The sequence below is a fragment of the Glycine soja genome, chromosome 5 (assembly GCF_004193775.1).
Source record: "Glycine soja cultivar W05 chromosome 5, ASM419377v2, whole genome shotgun sequence".
NCBI lineage: Eukaryota > Viridiplantae > Streptophyta > Magnoliopsida > Fabales > Fabaceae > Glycine > Glycine soja.
In genome coordinates this window covers 3194299-3214359 of record NC_041006.1, presented here as the reverse complement: position 1 = coordinate 3214359, position 20061 = coordinate 3194299, and the positions used below count along the sequence as shown (strand labels likewise).

The following is a 20061-nucleotide window of genomic DNA, read 5'->3' as shown; positions in this document are numbered from 1 at the left end:
ATTCAGGGATTTCTCTAGTAAATTATCCTCTACTTGTTGTGGTTGAGTACGGATTTAACTCCTCTCCAGACCCCAAGTACAGGAGAGAATCCAGACTCATTTGAAGATGATAAATACATGCTCAAACTTTGATATCTAAATTAGTAATAAGAATGTCAAACTAGATCAACAACCTGTTTTCAACTTACTAAAAAATGACTGAATTGAGATGAACCTATTTTATTATTGGATCGAAGATTTCAACTCAAATCATCCTTAGTTAATTAATATGCCAAATTTTTTTATAAAAACAGTTAAAAATATAACTCATAAGTTAACCCACAGATAAATAAATAAAAATATTAATTATTATATACATAAAATAAACACACACAAAAAGTCATGGTAGTAATATATTCCTCCTGTCTTTTTATAATACCCAATTAATTAATTCATTGTGAATAAAAAATAATTATTTATTTATTTAGTATTATTAAATTTGTCTAAAATTATATTTTTTTAAATTATTCCTAATGTTATTGAGGCATATTTTTATTCTTTTCTCAAATTAAAATTTATTTAATATCTCTCATCATAAATGTCACAACCCGATCACGGCAAGACAATAAAAAATACATTAAAAATTAAAGAAGTGATCACCATAGTTTATCAAGGAAAATTAGGAAAAAACCTTTAAAAGAAAATAGTCTCAAAATCAGATTTTAAGTCTAGGTGTCGATTACGTATTCAGGAGATATTAGTGATAACGGCTAAATAGTTGTACTTTTATGATAGAAAATAAAGTAAAATTGTCTTTAAAAACAATTATTTAACAGTTATTTGCGCTTAAGTGTTAAAGAATTGATATTTCGTTAAATCTTGACTGCAGATATAAAAATTGAAGGTGTTAAAAGCAAAAATTGGAAAAAAAAATAATGAAAAAATGAAGAATCAGCAACAAGGCACAGCCCCGTGTCTCGCTAAGCGCACAACTCGCGCTAAGCAAGACATGAGACACAAGCACTAGACGAGGCGTTAAGCACGAGAGTTGGTACTCGCGCTCAGCGCGCAACACGCGTGGAACAGAGACAGAACGCGCTAAGCGAGAGGTGTCCGCTAAGCGCACGATCTACACGCGCTGAGCGAGGAAGGTCGCGCTAAGCAAGCCTACGAAAGTCCAAAGCCCACTTCAGCAACTATAAATAGAGATCAGGCCAAGGGGAAACGACACACCTAGCCTAAGAGCACTCTCACTACTATCTAAAGCCTGAGAACTCTTCTTCTCCTTTCTTTTATCATGTTATCCCTTTATTTCTTTCATCCGTCTTATTGTGCAGTCCTCATGGCCATGAGTGACCAGACCCCTAGTTAGGGTCTGACAGGCCTAAAAAGACAAAGCGATGTATGATGTACTTCATATCTATCAATGCAACAGGATTCTTTTCCAGGTTTTTCTATTATATTATCTTTTCTATTTTTATCTTATATTATTCATCTTTATAATCTTTTGGGGGTTAAACTCTTGGAAAAGATAACTCCTAAATAAGATTTAAAGAAAATATGCATGCATTAGTTTTAGGGGTTAGATACTCGAAAGAGAGTAACTCCTAATAAAACAAAAAGAAGATTTCATAAGAAAGTCATTTTTAGACATAGAATGATAATTTTATGTCCATGCATTTATGCAAACATCTAGAATTTAGACTTCATGCATTTTATTTGTTGAATCTTTTCAAAGGAATTTGGGAGATAAATAAGTAAAATAAGCTTGTCATACTGAAGAATTAGGGACAAGTAAATGAACAGATGTGGGTAGAATAAAATCAACTAAATTGATAAAGAAAAATCATAAAATCATACATCCTAGGCAAATAAGGCATGTTAGGTCCTAACACTTGCATTCCATTGAATTTTCTCTTGAATTATTCTACTTTTAATTTTTTTGCTTTTTATAATTCATTATTATTTCTTTCCTACTCTTTCTTCTACCCCTCTCTTTTATTATTTCTTCCTCTTATAAATTGAAAATTGAAAAGTATGAAAAATTATCCAAGATAAATATCATACAAAATTCCTGTAGAATTTGACACTCGGACTTCCGAGACTTTCTTACTTAGACATTTGGTACACTTGCCAAACTCCTAACAATTAGAATACACAACAATTATCTCTAGTTAAATGTATATATTTGAATAACTTATCAAATTTTTTACCCCTCAAAACAAAATATAAAAGAGAAATTTTGGATGTTTTATTTATTGTTATTTTTAACAAGAGAAATTTATTATTATGAAAAAGAGGATTAGTTTGTATTTCTTATCTTTTCAATTTATATTTTTTTTTCAGTTCAATAGGAGTGACCCCCTACTTGTACTTATTTTCAAGTGCAATAAAAAAATAAAATTACATAATTTTTTTTTGTAGAAAACATTTGTGCATTGATATTTTTTATCATTTTTATTTTTTTTATTTTTCAGTTTAAAAGTTTGCATGATAATTAAGTCTAAAGTACGTCTAAAGTGATTATAATTAACCTTAAATAACTTTTGCAATAAATCAAGTCAGAAGTATATTCAAAGTGGCTATTGCAAAATCTTTATTATATTTTTCATCTTTTAAATTTTAAAAGGGCTTTTGTGATAATCATATATCCGAGATGATTACTGTTAAATCCTTTTTTATGATTTTCAAAATCAAATTATAAGTACATTCAAAAGTAACTATCACTAGACCTTTATAGCTTTTGTAGTAACTAATTAAATTAGAAATGCATCCAAAGTAATCACGACTTAAGCTTTATTAAGTTATGATTTTTTATATATTAATTACTTTTTATTCTTTTTAATTAATTCCAAAAACATTTTGAGACAGAAAATACTAGCACACATGCATGATTCTATAACATTATGGAATTTGATTTTTTATGTCAAACAAATTTTCGTAAATGTAAGGCGTAAGTGACAAAAGTAGATAGTGACAGATTCAAATTAGTGAGATTAAAGAAAAAGATAGAACAAAGTGGTTACAGTATATTAAATTTACGTGAACAAGAAATAACACAATAAAACAAAATAAACAACTTAACCACAGGAAACTAAGAAGGAAATCAGATACGAGAAGTCTTGCAGCTAGAGGCTAGCATGTTACCATGAACAAGGTGGAGAGAACCTCCATTTTGCACAGAAAATGACAACTGCAACAAAACTACACGTACGCAACAAGGAAGCAACGTGACTGTGAGAATGTGTTGGGACCTCTGGTGCGGGTCTTCCATGGCAGACTCTGTGGTAGTGGGTGAAGCTGAACGTGTATGTTGCTTGCCCTTGGTTCATGCATAATGCACATATTCTTAACCTATGCATTTTTATTTATAAAAAAATACAATAAAATATATTCAAGAGATTAAAAATACAAATTTGACATAACCTATTTGTTAAACTGAAAAAGAAATGTCTAACTAAAAGCATATAAGAAAGGAGTATGAAAAGAAATGTCTAATTATATATATGCATTATAATTATTAATGTGATTCTAAAAAAGTTTCTCTCCATAAATTAAGTAAAATTTTTTACCTCCTTTAAAAAAATCATTTTCATATTTTATATTTAATTACTATTTTTATGAAAAAAGTTTCTCTCCACAAAGTATAAAATTTCTTACTTTTTATAAAAAAATATTTTCATATTTTATATTTTATATATAATTTTTATCTTTTGTAAAAAAGAGTTTCTTTTCATATATTAAGTATTGATATTCTTATTTGCTTTAAAAAAACATTTTTCATATGTTAAATATAACTTTTATCTTTATTAAAAACTTCCTCCCTGTATAAATTTGTTTACTTGCTTTTAAAAAATTATTTTTATATTTTATATTTAATTTTTATTTCTAGTAAAAAAGTTACTCCCCTTAAATTAAATATAAATTTTGTTACTTACTTTAAAGAAATCATCTTTTTGATAATATCCGAGTTTGATATTTAACAAAAATAATTTTTGATCAGAGGTTATTTACCTCGTGATCAAACTCTGGATTAGTTGTGATCTCTTTCTCATGATGAATGAAAGGATTAAGTAAAAAAATATCAACTTGGTATCTTATATTTAATTTTTATATCTAGTAAAAAAGTTACTCCCCATAAATTAGGTATATATTTTTTTACTTGCTTTAAAAAAGTCATCTTCATATTTTATATTTTACATATAATTCCTATCTTTTAGTAAAAAAGTTTCTCCATGTAAATTAAGTTTACATTTTCTTATTTGCTTTTAAAAAATCACCTTCATATTTTATATTTTAAATTTAATTCATATTTTTAATAAAAAAATCTCTTTGTAAATTAAGTAAATATTTTCTTACTTGTCTTCTTGAAAAATCATCTTTATATTCTATATTTTAATATATAATTTTTATCTTTAATTAAAAAATTCCTCTACATAAATTAAGTATAGATTTTCTTATTTATCTTAAAAAAAATTATCTTTATGTTTTATATTTTAATATATAATTTCTATCTTTAGTAAAAACGTTTCCCCATAAAATTAAATATAAGTTTTATTACTTGCTTTAAAAAAATTATATTTTATATTGTAAATGTTATTTCTATCTTTAGGAAAAAACCTCTTCCCACAACTTGAATATAGATTTTGTTACTTGACTTAAAAAAATAATCTTTCTATTTTATACTTAAATTTATACGGAGAAAAAGAGAAAAGAAAAACTTCATCTTCATAAGTCTTTGCAATCTGCATGTTCTTCATAGATCGTATCTCTTAAAAAAAATGAACATTATGAACATCAATTTCACAAAGGGAAAATGCACCGAAGAAAGATGAAATAAAAATGATAGATGAAAAAAAGAGATCTTCGGAGTCAAAGGTGATGGGCTTTTGGATGGGAGAAGCAGTGGTTGCTGCGAGGCTTGTAGTTTCCGTAGGCAGCTTCGACAGTATCAGTTGCGGTGCTTCTTGAGAGGATTGTGGTCATCTTCGACAACCATTTTTGTCTGTAACAGAAAATAAGTTTATTTATAATTTTGTATTAAAGCTTAATTTTCAAATGAAATATTTGAATTTATTATATATAAAAATCATTTAGTGAATAATATTTAAATTTATACAAATTCATTATTTAATGATTCCAAATCTACTGTAAATATAAATCTTAAAAAGTCAACACTTACTAAATTCTTTTAAATTAAAATTCCATATTCTTGAAAAAAAATGCGTAATAGTTGGAAGTTGCATCAAATAGTTAATTTCAATTGTGTTGAGTCAACTCACATAAATTTTAAAAGAAAATCTTCACAAAATGACTTACAATGATAAGGTACTTTTATATGCCCAAAGTTATTCTATGTGTTTCATGATATTATAATAACATAAAAAAACCACTAATTTAAAATTCGCAACAAACTAATTAACTAAAAATAAGTTACATGATATAATAATAATGTTATTTTTAATCTGAAATTCAACCAAAATTATGTTCTAATGTTGTAAATCAGGGTTTGTTAGTCCAACAAATATTGTGGAAATATGAATGGTTGTTGTTACCATGATAAATGAGAAGCAACTGTTATGTGATAACAGAAGTGACAGGAATTTCAGCCAATGTCAATCACACCGGAATGTCTTATAGAGTTATTTACATAGTTGTTGCTTTCTGCAACTAATGCTATTGAAGATCTTGTATTTACAAACTTCTTCCGCACATCAAAAGGTTACTGGAAATTATACTTCCAATGTAGAAAATTTCAACATTCTACGATTGTCACTTTTATTGCTCTAGTGATTTATTTTCTCTTGCACCTACAGTGTAAATACTATCTGACTCTCATTCAACTTCACAAATATTAGGCTTCTCTCTTGACTCTCTTGAAATAATCAAGAGTAGCAATCAAGTCATTTTCTTGTTAAGCCTTACAATTCTTTTTCATCCACTTCTTCATCTTCATTGTTAGTTCCACCTATTACTTCATCCATGCCACCTATTCCTTGAATCTGTCATTCCAATAATAATAATAATAATAATAATAAATTGAAAATAATTTCATAATAATAATTAAAATGTTAATATACTTTCAGGTAAATTGTTCAATCCTGCAAATTGAGTGTATATTTTCCTGATTTCATGAAAAAAATGTCCATGTCCGTATGTTATATTTTATATCAATAAATTTATATTTACTTAAAAAAATTAAAGATAAAATTTAAAATTACCTAGGTAAAAATAGTAATTTATTATTGAAACATTTGGTTAAGAAAATAATAAATAATAAAAGAATAATAAGAAATCTAGAAATAGAAGAAAAAAAGTATGAGTTAAAATGAGTATCATGAAAGAAAGAAATGAAGAGAAAAAAATGAATCATAAAAAGTGTAATGTGAAGAATAAAACAAATAGGACAAATTACAGAAATGTAAAATAAATTTGATTTTTTTGTAAGACATGTACATTCTCACCACTTAGAAGATTACTCTATTACTTGACCAATAACCATGACAGATAGATCTATTTTTTCTTTTAAAAAAACAGGACTTTGAAAATCACATATTAAAAGAGTTTTTAATAATAAATTTACAAAACTTTATTACGTAACTTAAATTTGGTTTGTTTTTCAATCCTTTCATATCTTATAGGTAAGGTAATATCAAATGATGATAATGCAACTTTTATTATAAATATGAAAGTTACATTTTCAATCCTTTCATAACTTTTACTATTTTTAAAATTCCTAATTATTAATCATTCCAATTATATAAGTCATGCTTTTCTTTTATATTGATATCTCAGTCAAACTGAAACCACCGATAAGCATAAAACATTTTCATTCTTTACTCCGATATCAATATTCTGTTTTCAAACGAAAAACTAAGTTTAAGTTCTTCATTTTAAGGTCATGCATAATGTATATAACCTTGTATTAATAATTGGCTCATTTTTTTATGAAAAAATAACAATCAATCAAATTATAATTTGATTCTCAATGATTACGTAGCATGTGCTGTACCGTATAAAGAGTAATTAAAGATAGAATAACATCATAGGCCTAACTTCTGTTTCAATGTTATCTCTTTCATATTTTTCTCCTTTTGGACTCTACCTTCTGCCATATTTTTCTTTCTTGAACTAGTTTACTCTTTGGTTTCATTTTTAACTCCGGTGAGAACTAGTAATTTGGATATTTCATAGGTGCTGGTATGTCCTTGAAAAACTAAATATCTAGTTGTTTCGTCCCTTCTAGTCAGAGTTCTGCATACTCTGGTCATGAAACAACATTTTCATATGCTCCAATTAGAATATCCAAGTCACTCATAACCTACCACACATTGGTATACCTCCCATTTGGACCCTTCTTTAATTTATTTAACTCATTCTCAACAACAATGGTATAACTCCATTGGTATACCTCCCACACATTTATATATAAAACCAATCAAGCTAAAAATTAATATTTACATTTCATCTGACACAAATTTATATCAAAGCATTTCCTACATTTTAAGAATAAGGTTTCTTAAGAAAACTGTTATACAAATTTCTATTAAAGAATATATAACATGCAGAAAATATAATACCAGTTTTAATCAATCATAAATTCTTCATCAATCCTACCATTATCAAATAAGATGTTTAGCATAACAAACCAAACAAAATAATGAGAGTTGTCCTAGCAAAAGCTTCCAAGAGCAAAAGTCCACTTTCCTTTGCAAATTTCTCCCCTCCTCTTTGTTGAGGGCCCTTCGATGAGACAAATCACATTTTCAAAATCCATTAGAATTCAACAAAAAAACATAGAAAAAGGAGACAGAAAAATATTAGATCCTTGGCATTTGTTGCTTTCACACGATGCTCCGTTTGGGTGTACAATCTCATCAGCCATAAGAAAACAATATTTAAAAAAACCCACAAATGTTAAATAATTATTTAACGATTTATAAAAAAATTGTTTTAAAAATAGTTGTTTACCTGGTCTACAACATGAACCGTGAGGAAGATTGTTTTTTTTTTTTCTGCTCCAGGATGAGAAGGTTGTTCTCCATTTACTTTGGCAAGGAAGAAATGAAACAAAAATAGACAGATATCACAAAACGTGCATAGTAACATAAGTTTCAGTTTAGTTCCAACACTACACTCATTAACCAAATGAAAAAAAAAATGAGGTTTGACGCATTCAACAGCAATAAGCAACACCATAATGTCTATGAAATTAAACACAATGACCAGAATTATAATATGATATGATGCTATAAAAAAATTGACAGTACGAAATGATGATTAACAAAAGTTCTAATATCTCTTTCTTAGTTGATTGGCCTCCTCAAAATGACTGTGTCACCAAAAATCAGTTAAGCCAAAAATCTCTATCAAACTAACAAAGTAACCTAAAGAACATCAAGTCTATTAGGAGATAAAAATCACTCTATGTAATCAGTTATGCAAATACAAAATATGAGAGATCTCAAACTTATACAGATCCTTATCCTTTAGAAAACAGTGTTTGACTGGGTTTTATTATGGTTCAGATTGATCAAATAAGATCCTTATCCTTTAGAAAACAGTATAATAAAAAATTAAGGTAAAGCTACTTATTTGAGCAACTTTAAAATTTCTGTAATGGGGGTTCTTTAAACTCAAATACAATATCTCACACACTCTTTTAGGCATTTGATCAAGCACATAACTTGCAAAATAAAAAAAATAAAAAAAGACATAAATTTCATTTCCCTTTGAGTTTTGTTGATTGCTTTAAATCTGGAAATGAACACTAAGAAAACCATGTAGCTTTAGTTAAATGAATGAACACATAATGTGGACAAAAATATAACAACCTAAATGTGAAATAAAACCATTTGATCAAACACATCACTTGCAAACCACAAATGAGACCAACCCAAATAAATAAAAAAAAAACAATATCATTCATAGAGGATCATTTACCTCATCAAAAGAAAATAAAACCACTAGTAAAAAATGATTCGCATAAAACATTAAAGGAAAAAAATCAAAGGAAAGAGGATCATTTACCTCACGAGAAAGATGTTGAACTTTTACAAAGTTCATTCAGGCATTTGATCAAACACATCACTTGCAAAAACAAATGAGACAAACCCAAATTAAAAAAAAATAATAACAAAAAAGAAACACAATATCATTCATAGAGGATCATTTGCCTCATCAAAAGAAAATAAAACCCCTGGTAAAGAATGATTCGCATAAAACATTAAAGGAAAAAAAAATCAAAGGAAAAAGGATCATTTTTCTCATGAAAAAGATGTTGAAGTTTTGGCCATCAGTAGTTGGAAAGATGCAAATGTCTTGATTTCCAACATCTTGCAAAATAAAACAGATTTCAACGGATACCAACTAGACTTTTTAAAGCTTTTTTATTTTTTTTATTTTTAAACTTTTTACTATTTTTCTGTTTTTTTTTTGTATTTTCCTAATTTTGACACTTCATTTTTTGTCATATTTTTTTTATGTATTTTCTTTATTTTTTTCTATATTTTTTAGTTTTTTGGGACAAAATTGGGAATCTACAACAAATAAATTTGTTTCTATAATTTTTATTGGCTATGCACGTAAATAATCAAAATAAGATTTCTATAATGCTATTTATACACGACAAAATTAGTTACTGATAATTGTTGTGTATGCTTAACTTTTTCACTTAATTTACACAATAATTATATTATTTTTTCTTATTTATTACTTATTTTGATCTCATTTAACTAGGATTTAATACTTTCGTAGATTTTAGTCCTTGCAAATAAGTTTTCAAAAATTCATTAGTTTTTGTGTGTTATTGTAGAATTTTAGTTCATAGAGAAGAGGGATTGAAGTTGTCCTTATTTGATCTCTCTTTGGGCAGCTAAGGAATGAAAGCGGGAAGCCATGTCAAATCACTTGACTCGCCCAATGAGCAAATTCCTTTGACTTTGAAGATTTTTGGAAATTCTTACGAACTCGCCGAACGAGTAGGCCTAGTCCAACTAGCAATGTTTTATGGAGAAGGAACAAAATGGAAATTATGGGCTCATATATAAAGAATATTCTCTTGGGATTAGAGGAGTATCGTCTCAAGGTTTTATATGATGGTTGTTATCTTCATTATTGTTATCCTAGTTCTCTATTTTCTTCATTTCTCCTCTCATTTTCCCTTGTAATTTTCATTTGTGATATCTCTCATGATAATGAGAATCAGTTTATCCATTGTGGAAGACTTGATATGCTAAAATTATTTGATATAATTATTCTTATTACTTATTTAATGTTATTTCAGTGTTATTATTCTCCTTTTATTCTAATTTTCTTGTTTCTTGATGGATCATCCATGTACATGACTATTATAGTGTGAATGTGATTGAAAAATATTTTTATATTAAGAATTAAAAGACACTTTTAACTAACTCATATTTAGAGATATAATGATGTTAAAGTCTTCTTGTTAACCTTTATTTTTGTTCAAATCATTTGATTTAGCTCTCCAAGGAATTAGGAGATGAATCAAGTAATTTAGATTTTTTTCTCATAAAAAATTATAGTTAGAGTATGTTAACTTGGATTAGCATTAAATAGTAAAAAAAAACACTTAACATTACTTTCGGAGCTCTTTTAGTAAACCCAAATACCCAACATTTATCCAAATTTTGCATTAATATCTCCTTTACCTTCAAACTGTTTGGTAAATTATCTGAAAGAAGTTGTTCTGTTTTTATTGGTTTATTTTATAGCTTAGTTTTAAGTTTCTGCACTATCAACTTATAAATCAAACAACCCTCTGCCTAGAACTTGGCTTTGCACAAAAACTTAATACAATCAAGTCTTCATGAGAAAGATCTTTAAATATTTATTGAAAATACTACAATGATCTATGAATATTTATAAAAAAAAAATATCATTAATGTTCATTTCCAAGCTCTAAATAAATGAAAGAAGGCTTTGGTTTCCTCGAACATAAGTGGTTAGTACTAAATATTTTCATAACAAACATCACTACTGCTCCTAGGAAGTAGGAACAGCAGAAATGCAGAATAATTAATTCCGGTTGCCGCAAAAATAAAATTCAACGAACAAGCGCGTGATCGTGTTCCACACTTGTGTGACATTCTTATAACATAAATTTCAACTATATATGTATATTATTTAGTTGCTTGAAGAATTGGGAATTGACCTGAATTCAATTATTGCATTAGTTTTCATCAATCATTATCGGTGTAGAAATAAATAGATTGATCACTAATAAATTAAACCGCTGCTCCCGAAATTTCAATAATGCAAGCACAGTCAAGATATTTAAAACCCTGATACAAGCTTAATTATTATTGTTGGTCTAGTACCTATATCTACGTACGAGTAAATCTATAGGGCTTTGGTAAAATGGAAGAATTCGAATTTTAAACTATAACTCATTAATAATGTAGAACTACCAATGAAAATAGCCACAAATATATCGTTGATTTTAAATTTTGATAAAATTAATTGGGTAAAATTAACTTTAAAGAAATATTTTCATAAAGTTAATTTGCATTTGAATATAAAATTTTAAAAAATAAGTCGAGAAGCGTAAAGAAAATGTGCTTGAAACATAAATAAGATATATGTAAAATAAACTTCTATATCCACTGCAATTTTTTATTTTAACAGAGTTAACTTTCTCTAAAGCAAAATTTATCTAAATGAATGTAATTATTATCATTATTTTAATTGTTTTTGTTCTCTACAATTAGTTTCAGAAATAACTAATCAGGCATTAAGATTATGATCAATATGAATATTAAAACATTAGCTTTGCTATGAAAGCAAAAAGAGGCTTTGATTCGTGAGGGTAACTTAAATAAAATTCAATCTCCTTCGATTGTACCCTCTTGGTCTAGTCTCTCTAGTTCATTTCTTGGATGACTACTTCCAACATTTAGTTTTTTTGTGTTTATGTACTTGAGACGGAATATTATGTATTTTCTTGATTTCCTCTTTCTTGATGGTTCTTTGAATTATTACTTCCTATGATTAGTTTATGATTAGTCTATTCATGCTTATGTACTTAAAATTGTGAGACTGTGTATTTTCTTGATGAGCCTTTGTTTTTAAAGGACCTAGTTGATTGTCCCTTTTTACTCCTTAGGCATCTCAATATACATGTGTTGCCTAATTCTTAGTTATTAAACAATCTTAACTGTTTGAGATATATGCTCGAAGATTTCGGAGCAACAGATAGGATCACATACAATATACTTATGCGATGATGTTAGATCGATCAATTACAATGTATTTGTATATAAACACTAATGCTTGATCTATGAAATAGATTATACTTATACTTGAAAGCACTTAGACTAAGTCTCTTATCTTGGCACAATCTAATTACAAGAAATTAATCAATGGTATATATGTTGCCCTTCTTCTCATCCTTATAATAATATTGACTCCTTCAAGTTCTAGAAACTTCTAATCAATAGTGATATGCAGAAAGTTTTTAAAACCTGCGCATGCATGCGACGTCAAATTGGGCATCGACATCGATAACTTTCCCAGTTATCGGAGTTGCGGGGTCAATGTTGGCAACTACTAGTACTTGCTCCAAAGCTACACCGCGAAATTGTAGAAAAATATGCACAACAGATCGATAAATGAAAAAAGAATTAACAAAAAAAAAAAACAAACACCATGGGCAGAGGAAAAGCATTTTAGTATGTTGAAAAAAAAGTAAAGACTCTTGTAAGGATACTTGTGTGTTCCCATCTCTAATTCCAACTCCTGTCATGTTTAAAAGGAATATTCCTACACTCTCTGCCGTAGCTTTTAGTTATTTTGTTTGTATACCAATTATGAACCATTTCATGCATATTTAAATGAAATATTTTTGTACTAAATTTTCACTCTCATCAGTCATCACAATCTCAAATCTTTAGTTTATATTTTAAAAATAAATAAATTATCAGACATGACAACAAGTTTATAAAACTGAAAAACTAAATCTGAAACTACAAATAAAATCTGAAAACTAGTTATAGTGTTTTAAAAATGAAAAACTTAAAACTAAAACAAACTCTAAATAGTTTTATTTTTAAAAATTCAAAAACTTGAAATTAAAAATCATTCCAAATGAAATATAAGAAATGTGTTGTACTCCATTTTTTTATCCTTTCTTATTCTGATGACAACCCGGCACGCAACGCTTGCCACCCTAAGACCCTACTGACTTGGACAGAATATTTTTCTCGCTTCTTAGCAAATACTGGTATTAAATATAAGGGGAAAATTTGATTAACACTTAAAGAGTTAATTAACTATATTTAACTATAACAGTTTTAATTAAAAATTACTATTTTATTCTAACTTACATTTTATTGGAACTTGTTATTAGAAATAGAATGAGTTATTCAAATTAAAATCTCAACTAAATGAATGGTGTTTTAGATATAGTAATGTTAAATGAGATAAAATTAATTAAAAAAATTAATATTTAAGATAAAAAAAAAGGTATTGTTTTTTTACGTTTGAAATCGAAAATAGGAAACAGCGACGGTTTTAATTCTTGAAGTTTCGAGGAAATGACGAGGTCATGGGTCAATTATTACGACTCGTGCGATCCTTGTCCCTTGAGATACTATCATACAACTGATCATTAATTACGACATTACCCTTACCTTGATGGTAGTTACAACACGGCTGTACCAATGACTGCTAAGGATCAACACGGCTGTACCAATGACTGCTAGGGATCAACACCGCTGTACCAATTACCAATTGTTTTTTAAGACAAAACAAACCTTGTTTTGTAAGTACCTTTAAGTACTGTTTTTTAATTGAATGTCAACAAATACAACGGTTCATTGATAAATAAATAAAATACTACATATACTTTATAATATTATCTCAGAATTTATGGTTGAATATAAAATTGTCATGTGCATCATATGTACAAAATATTATATTTATTTAAAATTATTTAACACTCCATTAATATATATATATATATATATATGTATATATTAAAATTAACATAACATATACTTTAAAAAATATAAGAATAAAAAATATTTGATTATATATTTAAAGCTATTAACTTTTTAAACAAATAATTATGATAATATATATTTATAATTCAATAAAAGAATTTTATAATAATACATTGATGATGTAAATACTACTAGAATTAACATTTTCTAAGTTGGTCGATTGAACTTTTTTAAGTCGATTTTTAATCGTTTTAAAAAATATATCTAAAATGACATCACATATACTACGACGATTATTGAACCGTCTTAGAAAGATGATTATTCTAAGACGATCATTGAATCACTGTCTTAGAATGGTAGATCTACGAAAGCGGTCTTTGCACCTAACCTGTCTTAGTATACTCTACTCTCTAAGATCATTTTCTCTTTAACCAATTTAGAATGATAAAAATACTAAGATGGTTAAATAATAACCGTCTTAGATTATCCAGTTCATAGTTGTAAATCTAAGATGGTTATTAAAAATGATCATCTTAGAATGATTGACAAATTAAGACAGTCATTTAATAACCGACTTAATTTGTCTATCATTCTAAGGTGAATATAGAATAACTGTCTTAAATTTGAATTTTTTTTTATGACTGTTGTTTTATTGTATTTTTTGTGATCTTTTTTTTTCCTTGTTGTTTGGTAGCTTTAAGCAACAAATTATACATTGATGAAAATAAAAAATCTAATAAAAAAATCTAATCATCATTTTCAACAATTATAAAATCGTTTAATTACATATTATAACAATTTACATAATAAATGAGACAAATGTCAAGTATGAAAAAAAAAAAAAAATATATATATATATATATATATATATATATATATATATATATATATATCATCATATTTTACAATACAATTTGTAAGCTTCATGGTTGACATGGGGAATATAGGTCCTTCTCTAGAAAAGAATGAAGCCTAAGGGGTGGAAACATTGTTGCAAGGGAATATAAAGCATGATGTTATCCAATATTATCGCAAGCAAGAATTTGTAAAAATAAAGTTTTGGTGTGCAACAATATTTCCTTTGACTAAACAGTGCTGAAATTTCAGGTTAACTTGATCTAATTCATTTAAATGCATGGCAGGTTGATCAAACTAATTCCTAATTCATTTAAATTGTATTTTCTTTAAAATCACAAACTAATTTTAATTATTATTAGTATTAGTATTATTTACTATTATATATAGATATAACAAAATAACATAGATGAATGAAAAATAAAATAGAAATGAAAGATATTTGATGAAGAGATTGATAAATGAGTGAAAATAAATTAAAAAATATTATAATTTATTTCACAAATTTTAATGTTATTTTTTTGTAAATCTTCTTTACCAGACAACTAACTAATTTTTGTCTCCGCATGATTTTTTTTAGAAAAGAGCTCTTTCCCAATTTCTTATATACTAAACAAAACATTAGTGTTATACTAGCTAGGTAAAAAATATACATGAAGATATATATGTAAAGGCTCGTTGATTTATCATTTAGGGTGTAGATTAATTGATAAAATTATTTTAATGTAACCAATGATTTTAAGTTTTTGTCTAACACTACAATAAATTTATTGTAGTGTGATGAAAAATAGTAGTTTTAGGTTTAAATTAGTTTATATGATTATATAAACTACTCAGTGTGCAGCATATTTACGGCTGCAAAAAGAGGACGGAAAGGCCGTTTGCAAATTTTATTAAATATAACATTTAAAGGTGATTTTTAATAATTGTTTTAGAATGTGTATCGTAAAATGTATTTTTCATTATAATAATTACAAAAATATCACCATCTGACTTTCTAAAGCGATTTCCAAAAAACCGTTATAGAATAAGTATCGTAAAAAATTAAATTTGTAATAGTGAAAATAATTTTATATATAATATTAAAGCTTAATTTTGTTTTTTACATCTAACTTTTTAGTTTTTGGCAAATTTTACTTTGGATAAATTAATTTTGTGTATATTATTTCTAACTTTTAAAAAAAAACCTTATAAATTTTACCTTCAGTGTTGAACTAATATAACATGCAGACATAAGCATAAAAGTTGGAGATAAGATTTGTATAAAAATAAAAAAAGTTGAGAATAAAATTTATTAAAATTTGGAAATAAAAATATAATCATTTTAGCATGTCAGGTCAGCTCAACAACAAAAAGTAAAATTTGCAATTTTTAAAAAAGTTAGAGATAAAATGAGTTAAACTAATTTGTTTGAGATAAAACATGCCAAAAAATAGAAAAATAAAAATAAAATTTGTCATTAAGAATAAAGTTATTGATGTGTAATAGTTGATATAATTTATATTGATATACTTTGATCTCTTATCTATAGATATAAAAGCAACGCCCAAAATATTTATAAAATACTAATAATCAAGCCTTCTACTTAATATACATTAAAACCCTAATGTTTTCAATACTCTTAAAATATGATTTCTTATATATATAAAAACAAAATGTTTTAATTTAATTTCTAAACTTTAGTTTCTTATTGTTATGCGTGTTTCTTTACTTTTTAAAATAAGGATTTTTCATTAATTATTGAATATTATAAGTTTAAATGAATTTTACACTTATGGTTAAATGAAACGTTGAAATTTAATTATTAATTTTTGTTAACAACAAAAAATTATTTATTTTAAAATTAAAAAATGTTAGCCAAAATCTACTGTATATTAAAAAATGGTAAACTAACAATTTTATTTTGTGCATAATTTTTTGTTGGTGGTTTTTTATTATTATTTTGTATGATGCATCTATCCGAACTCTACCAACAGAATTAATTTAGTGGCTTCGTAAAATTGATGTTTTGTCTGTAAAAATTATTCAATTTAATATAATTGATAACACATGTGAAATTCAAAGAAAGATACCTAATTTGATTGCCACAAACTATAAGATTAGAGAGAAATAAATATAATTAAGTTGACATTAAGAATTAATCTTATAATTTATCTAAATGACTCAAACTTATAAAAATATCTTAAAATTTTAATGTAGAATAAAAAATCCAAAGTAGGGCGATTATTGGGACCAGCGTGACTGTTTGTGCCCCTATTTGTCCGACTTTTGGGGTCCAGTTTCCGTGTAGCCATCAATAATTATCATGGGCTTTATTGTCATTTTATAGTGTGGGGCGCACAGTGCAACTCAACGTTTTTCAGCGACACTATCAATGATTTGTATTGCTCACACTCTCATACACACTACACCCTGGCCCGTTCCCTTGTCTCTATATAAACGTGTCTCTCTTAGTTTTTCAATCATCTTCATCTCACTCCATATATATCACCACCCTCAACCAAACCATAGTGGCTCAAGCACTCTATAGCATATACTTGCCTTTGTGAAATTGAAAAGATGAAAAAACCAAACACTAGTACTAGTGGTTCACCAAAACTTGATCGCAAAACTATCGAAAGGAACCGCAGGATTCACATGAAATCTCTCTGCTTCAAGCTTGTTTCCACTATTCCTTCCAATGACCTCAAACCCACCAAGGTACGTAGTTCATTGATCCATTATCACATTGCCAAGTTCATGACAAATATATATAAATGAGCTAGAATTAATTAAATTACATGAATGAATATTATTTCAGGACATGCTTTCCCAGCAGGATCAGCTTGATCTAGCAACCACGTACATAAAGCGTCTGAAGGAAAGAATAGAGAAACTGAAGGGGGAGAAGGAGAAAATCATGAACATGATGATGAGCTCAAACCAAAACAACAATAGCATTTTCAATATTGGCTCACAGTTGCCTCTACTTGAGATAAAGGACTTGGGTTCGGGCATTGAAGTGATGTTGATAAGTGGGTTAAATAAGAACTTCATGCTCTATGAAGTAATTAGTGTCCTCGAGGAAGAGGGTGCTGAAGTTGTCACTGCCAACTTCTCTACAGTTGCTGATAAGATTTTTTACACGGTTCATGCTCAGGTACAATGACATTTCTATATCTATGATTCTCAAAATCAAAAGACTGATATCTACTTTGTACTAATCAATAAATGACTCCTAATGTATGTGGATTTGGGTGAGTCTTAAGTTGTTTTCAGCTATTTTTTAGGTCCAGTAGGTTGATGAACAACCACATAATTTATATATTCTCATTTTGATAACATCTTTTCTATATCAGGTTAAAATATCAAGAGTTGGTGTTGAGCCAACGAGGGTATATCAAAGGCTTCAGGAGTTGATTGCACCACTAGAAATCTGGGAGTACATACCATGATCAAATTAAAGAGCCACTATCGCTAGCCGTATTGCTGGCCAATTAGAAAATGACAACATGCAATATTGAGAGTAGCTAGTTATAATAGTGAATCAATATCTCAAGTATTAGCAAGCTTAGGTTGCATATGTTTTAGGAAATTTATTGGTTTAAAGAAGTCTCTTCTCTTCACGTATTCAGACAATTGTTACTTGTTTTTTTATCTTTGGTAATTTCAGATAATGTGTTACTTCTTTCATGTGTTTAAAGAAATCTCTTCACGTGTTCAGATTTACTATTAATTTCATGTGTTTAATTGGTCGGCAGTCTAGCTAGACCGAAGCCCAGAAACAAGAACGAGAATCAAAATTAATCTTCTTGAAGTCATATAAAATTTCCAATGTTCTTGATCATGCACATTTATATAAAGTCAATTAACAGCCAGTTATTTTCCATAACCCAAAATGCAACCTTAAATTTATTGTAGTTAAAATGTAGAAGAGGAGATGTGATCAAAATTATAAATTAATTAAGGATTTGCATATCCTCAAACATTTAAATTGATGTATTAGGGTTTAACTTACTTGAGTAGAGTTTTTAAGTTAGTGTAAATTCTTGGTATAGATGTTTTTTAATTCCTATATATGGATAAAAAATATTCAGATTTTTATAACCCAATTAGATTGACGTAATAATTTAATATTCATTATGTTTGCATGTGAAATAAAGGTCTATTTAGTGGAGAAATATTTTGTGTGTGTAAAATTCCTTTGATTTAATGGCAGTAACAAAAAGAAATTAATCTCTGAGTGGATTGTGGATTGGGGACACCGTGTTCTCTAAAATAAAAATTCATGGTGCTTAATTGATAGCATCATTCAAGACGTAGTGCTGCTGATTTTAAGTTTTGCCGTTGGATTCTAGCCTTGCATTTGAAAATTATAGGTTGTGACCACAAATTGCAAGTGCGAAAAAACAATGATGAACATCTATTTTTTTTTTCAGAAGATGAAAGAAAAATAGCCAAGAGGCACATATCAGATTCCTGTTTTTTTTTTTTTTGTTTCGATATACCCGGTTCTTCGAATATGAACGCGCGGACCTATAGAAATTAATAATGATATTAAATGCCACAATTAGTTAGATAAGAATTTTGGTTTAAACATGACTATCAATATTCAAGCATTAATTTCCGGAATAAAATCCGCGACAAGGATGCTTTTTTGTATTTTTCTTAGGAGAGCTATCAAGCTAATGAAGTAATTTCTTTTATCATATTATTATAAAATATGTATTCACTTTATCAATAACTAATTAAGAAAATCCTACATTTATAAAACTTGAATCTAAGATTTTAGTTAAAGAATCCAAGTTTAATATTACTACTAGCAACGACTTATTAGTCAATAGGTTGTTTTCCACCAAATCGAGTTTTACATTTTTTTTAATTTAAAATATATATTTTTAAAAAAGATACTGGTCCCCCTTATCAATTCGTTTTCGTGCTATATATTGTTTTATAGCAAATAACACTGTTGTTGGTTTTTATTGAATGTTTCTATAAAGAGACTCTTAATGCTGTATGTCACGATACTGGTTAAATAATATCTAATACTTCCCATTTCATGATTTCATTTACTTTAAAAAAATTAGATAATAAGTATTCCTTTGTTAAATAATTTACTTTTATTTCCTAAACAGTTCCATACATTTGTAGTGAATCAATACTGTTTGAACATGTTATTAAAAGAAGTGTTTATATTTTGTTTTCAACCTTAATTAGAATAGTACTACATACCAATATGGTTACGTCACATCACCCTCTATTTTCCATGTGAGCTATTATTAAC

At 27.4% G+C, this 20061-nt stretch overlaps 1 protein-coding gene across 1 annotated transcript; it reads left to right on the top strand.

The window, feature by feature from the left end:
• Nucleotides 1–17274: 17274 nt before the first annotated feature.
• Nucleotides 17275–18506, top strand: LOC114411952 (transcription factor bHLH162-like). Its single transcript, XM_028375703.1, has 3 exons — nucleotides 17275–17498; nucleotides 17599–17937; nucleotides 18137–18506. The coding sequence occupies exons 1-3, from the start codon at nucleotides 17358–17360 to the stop codon at nucleotides 18230–18232; spliced, it is 576 nt and encodes a 191-aa protein (XP_028231504.1). The 5' UTR covers nucleotides 17275–17357; the 3' UTR covers nucleotides 18233–18506.
• The last annotated feature ends 1555 nt before the right edge of the window (nucleotides 18507–20061 follow it).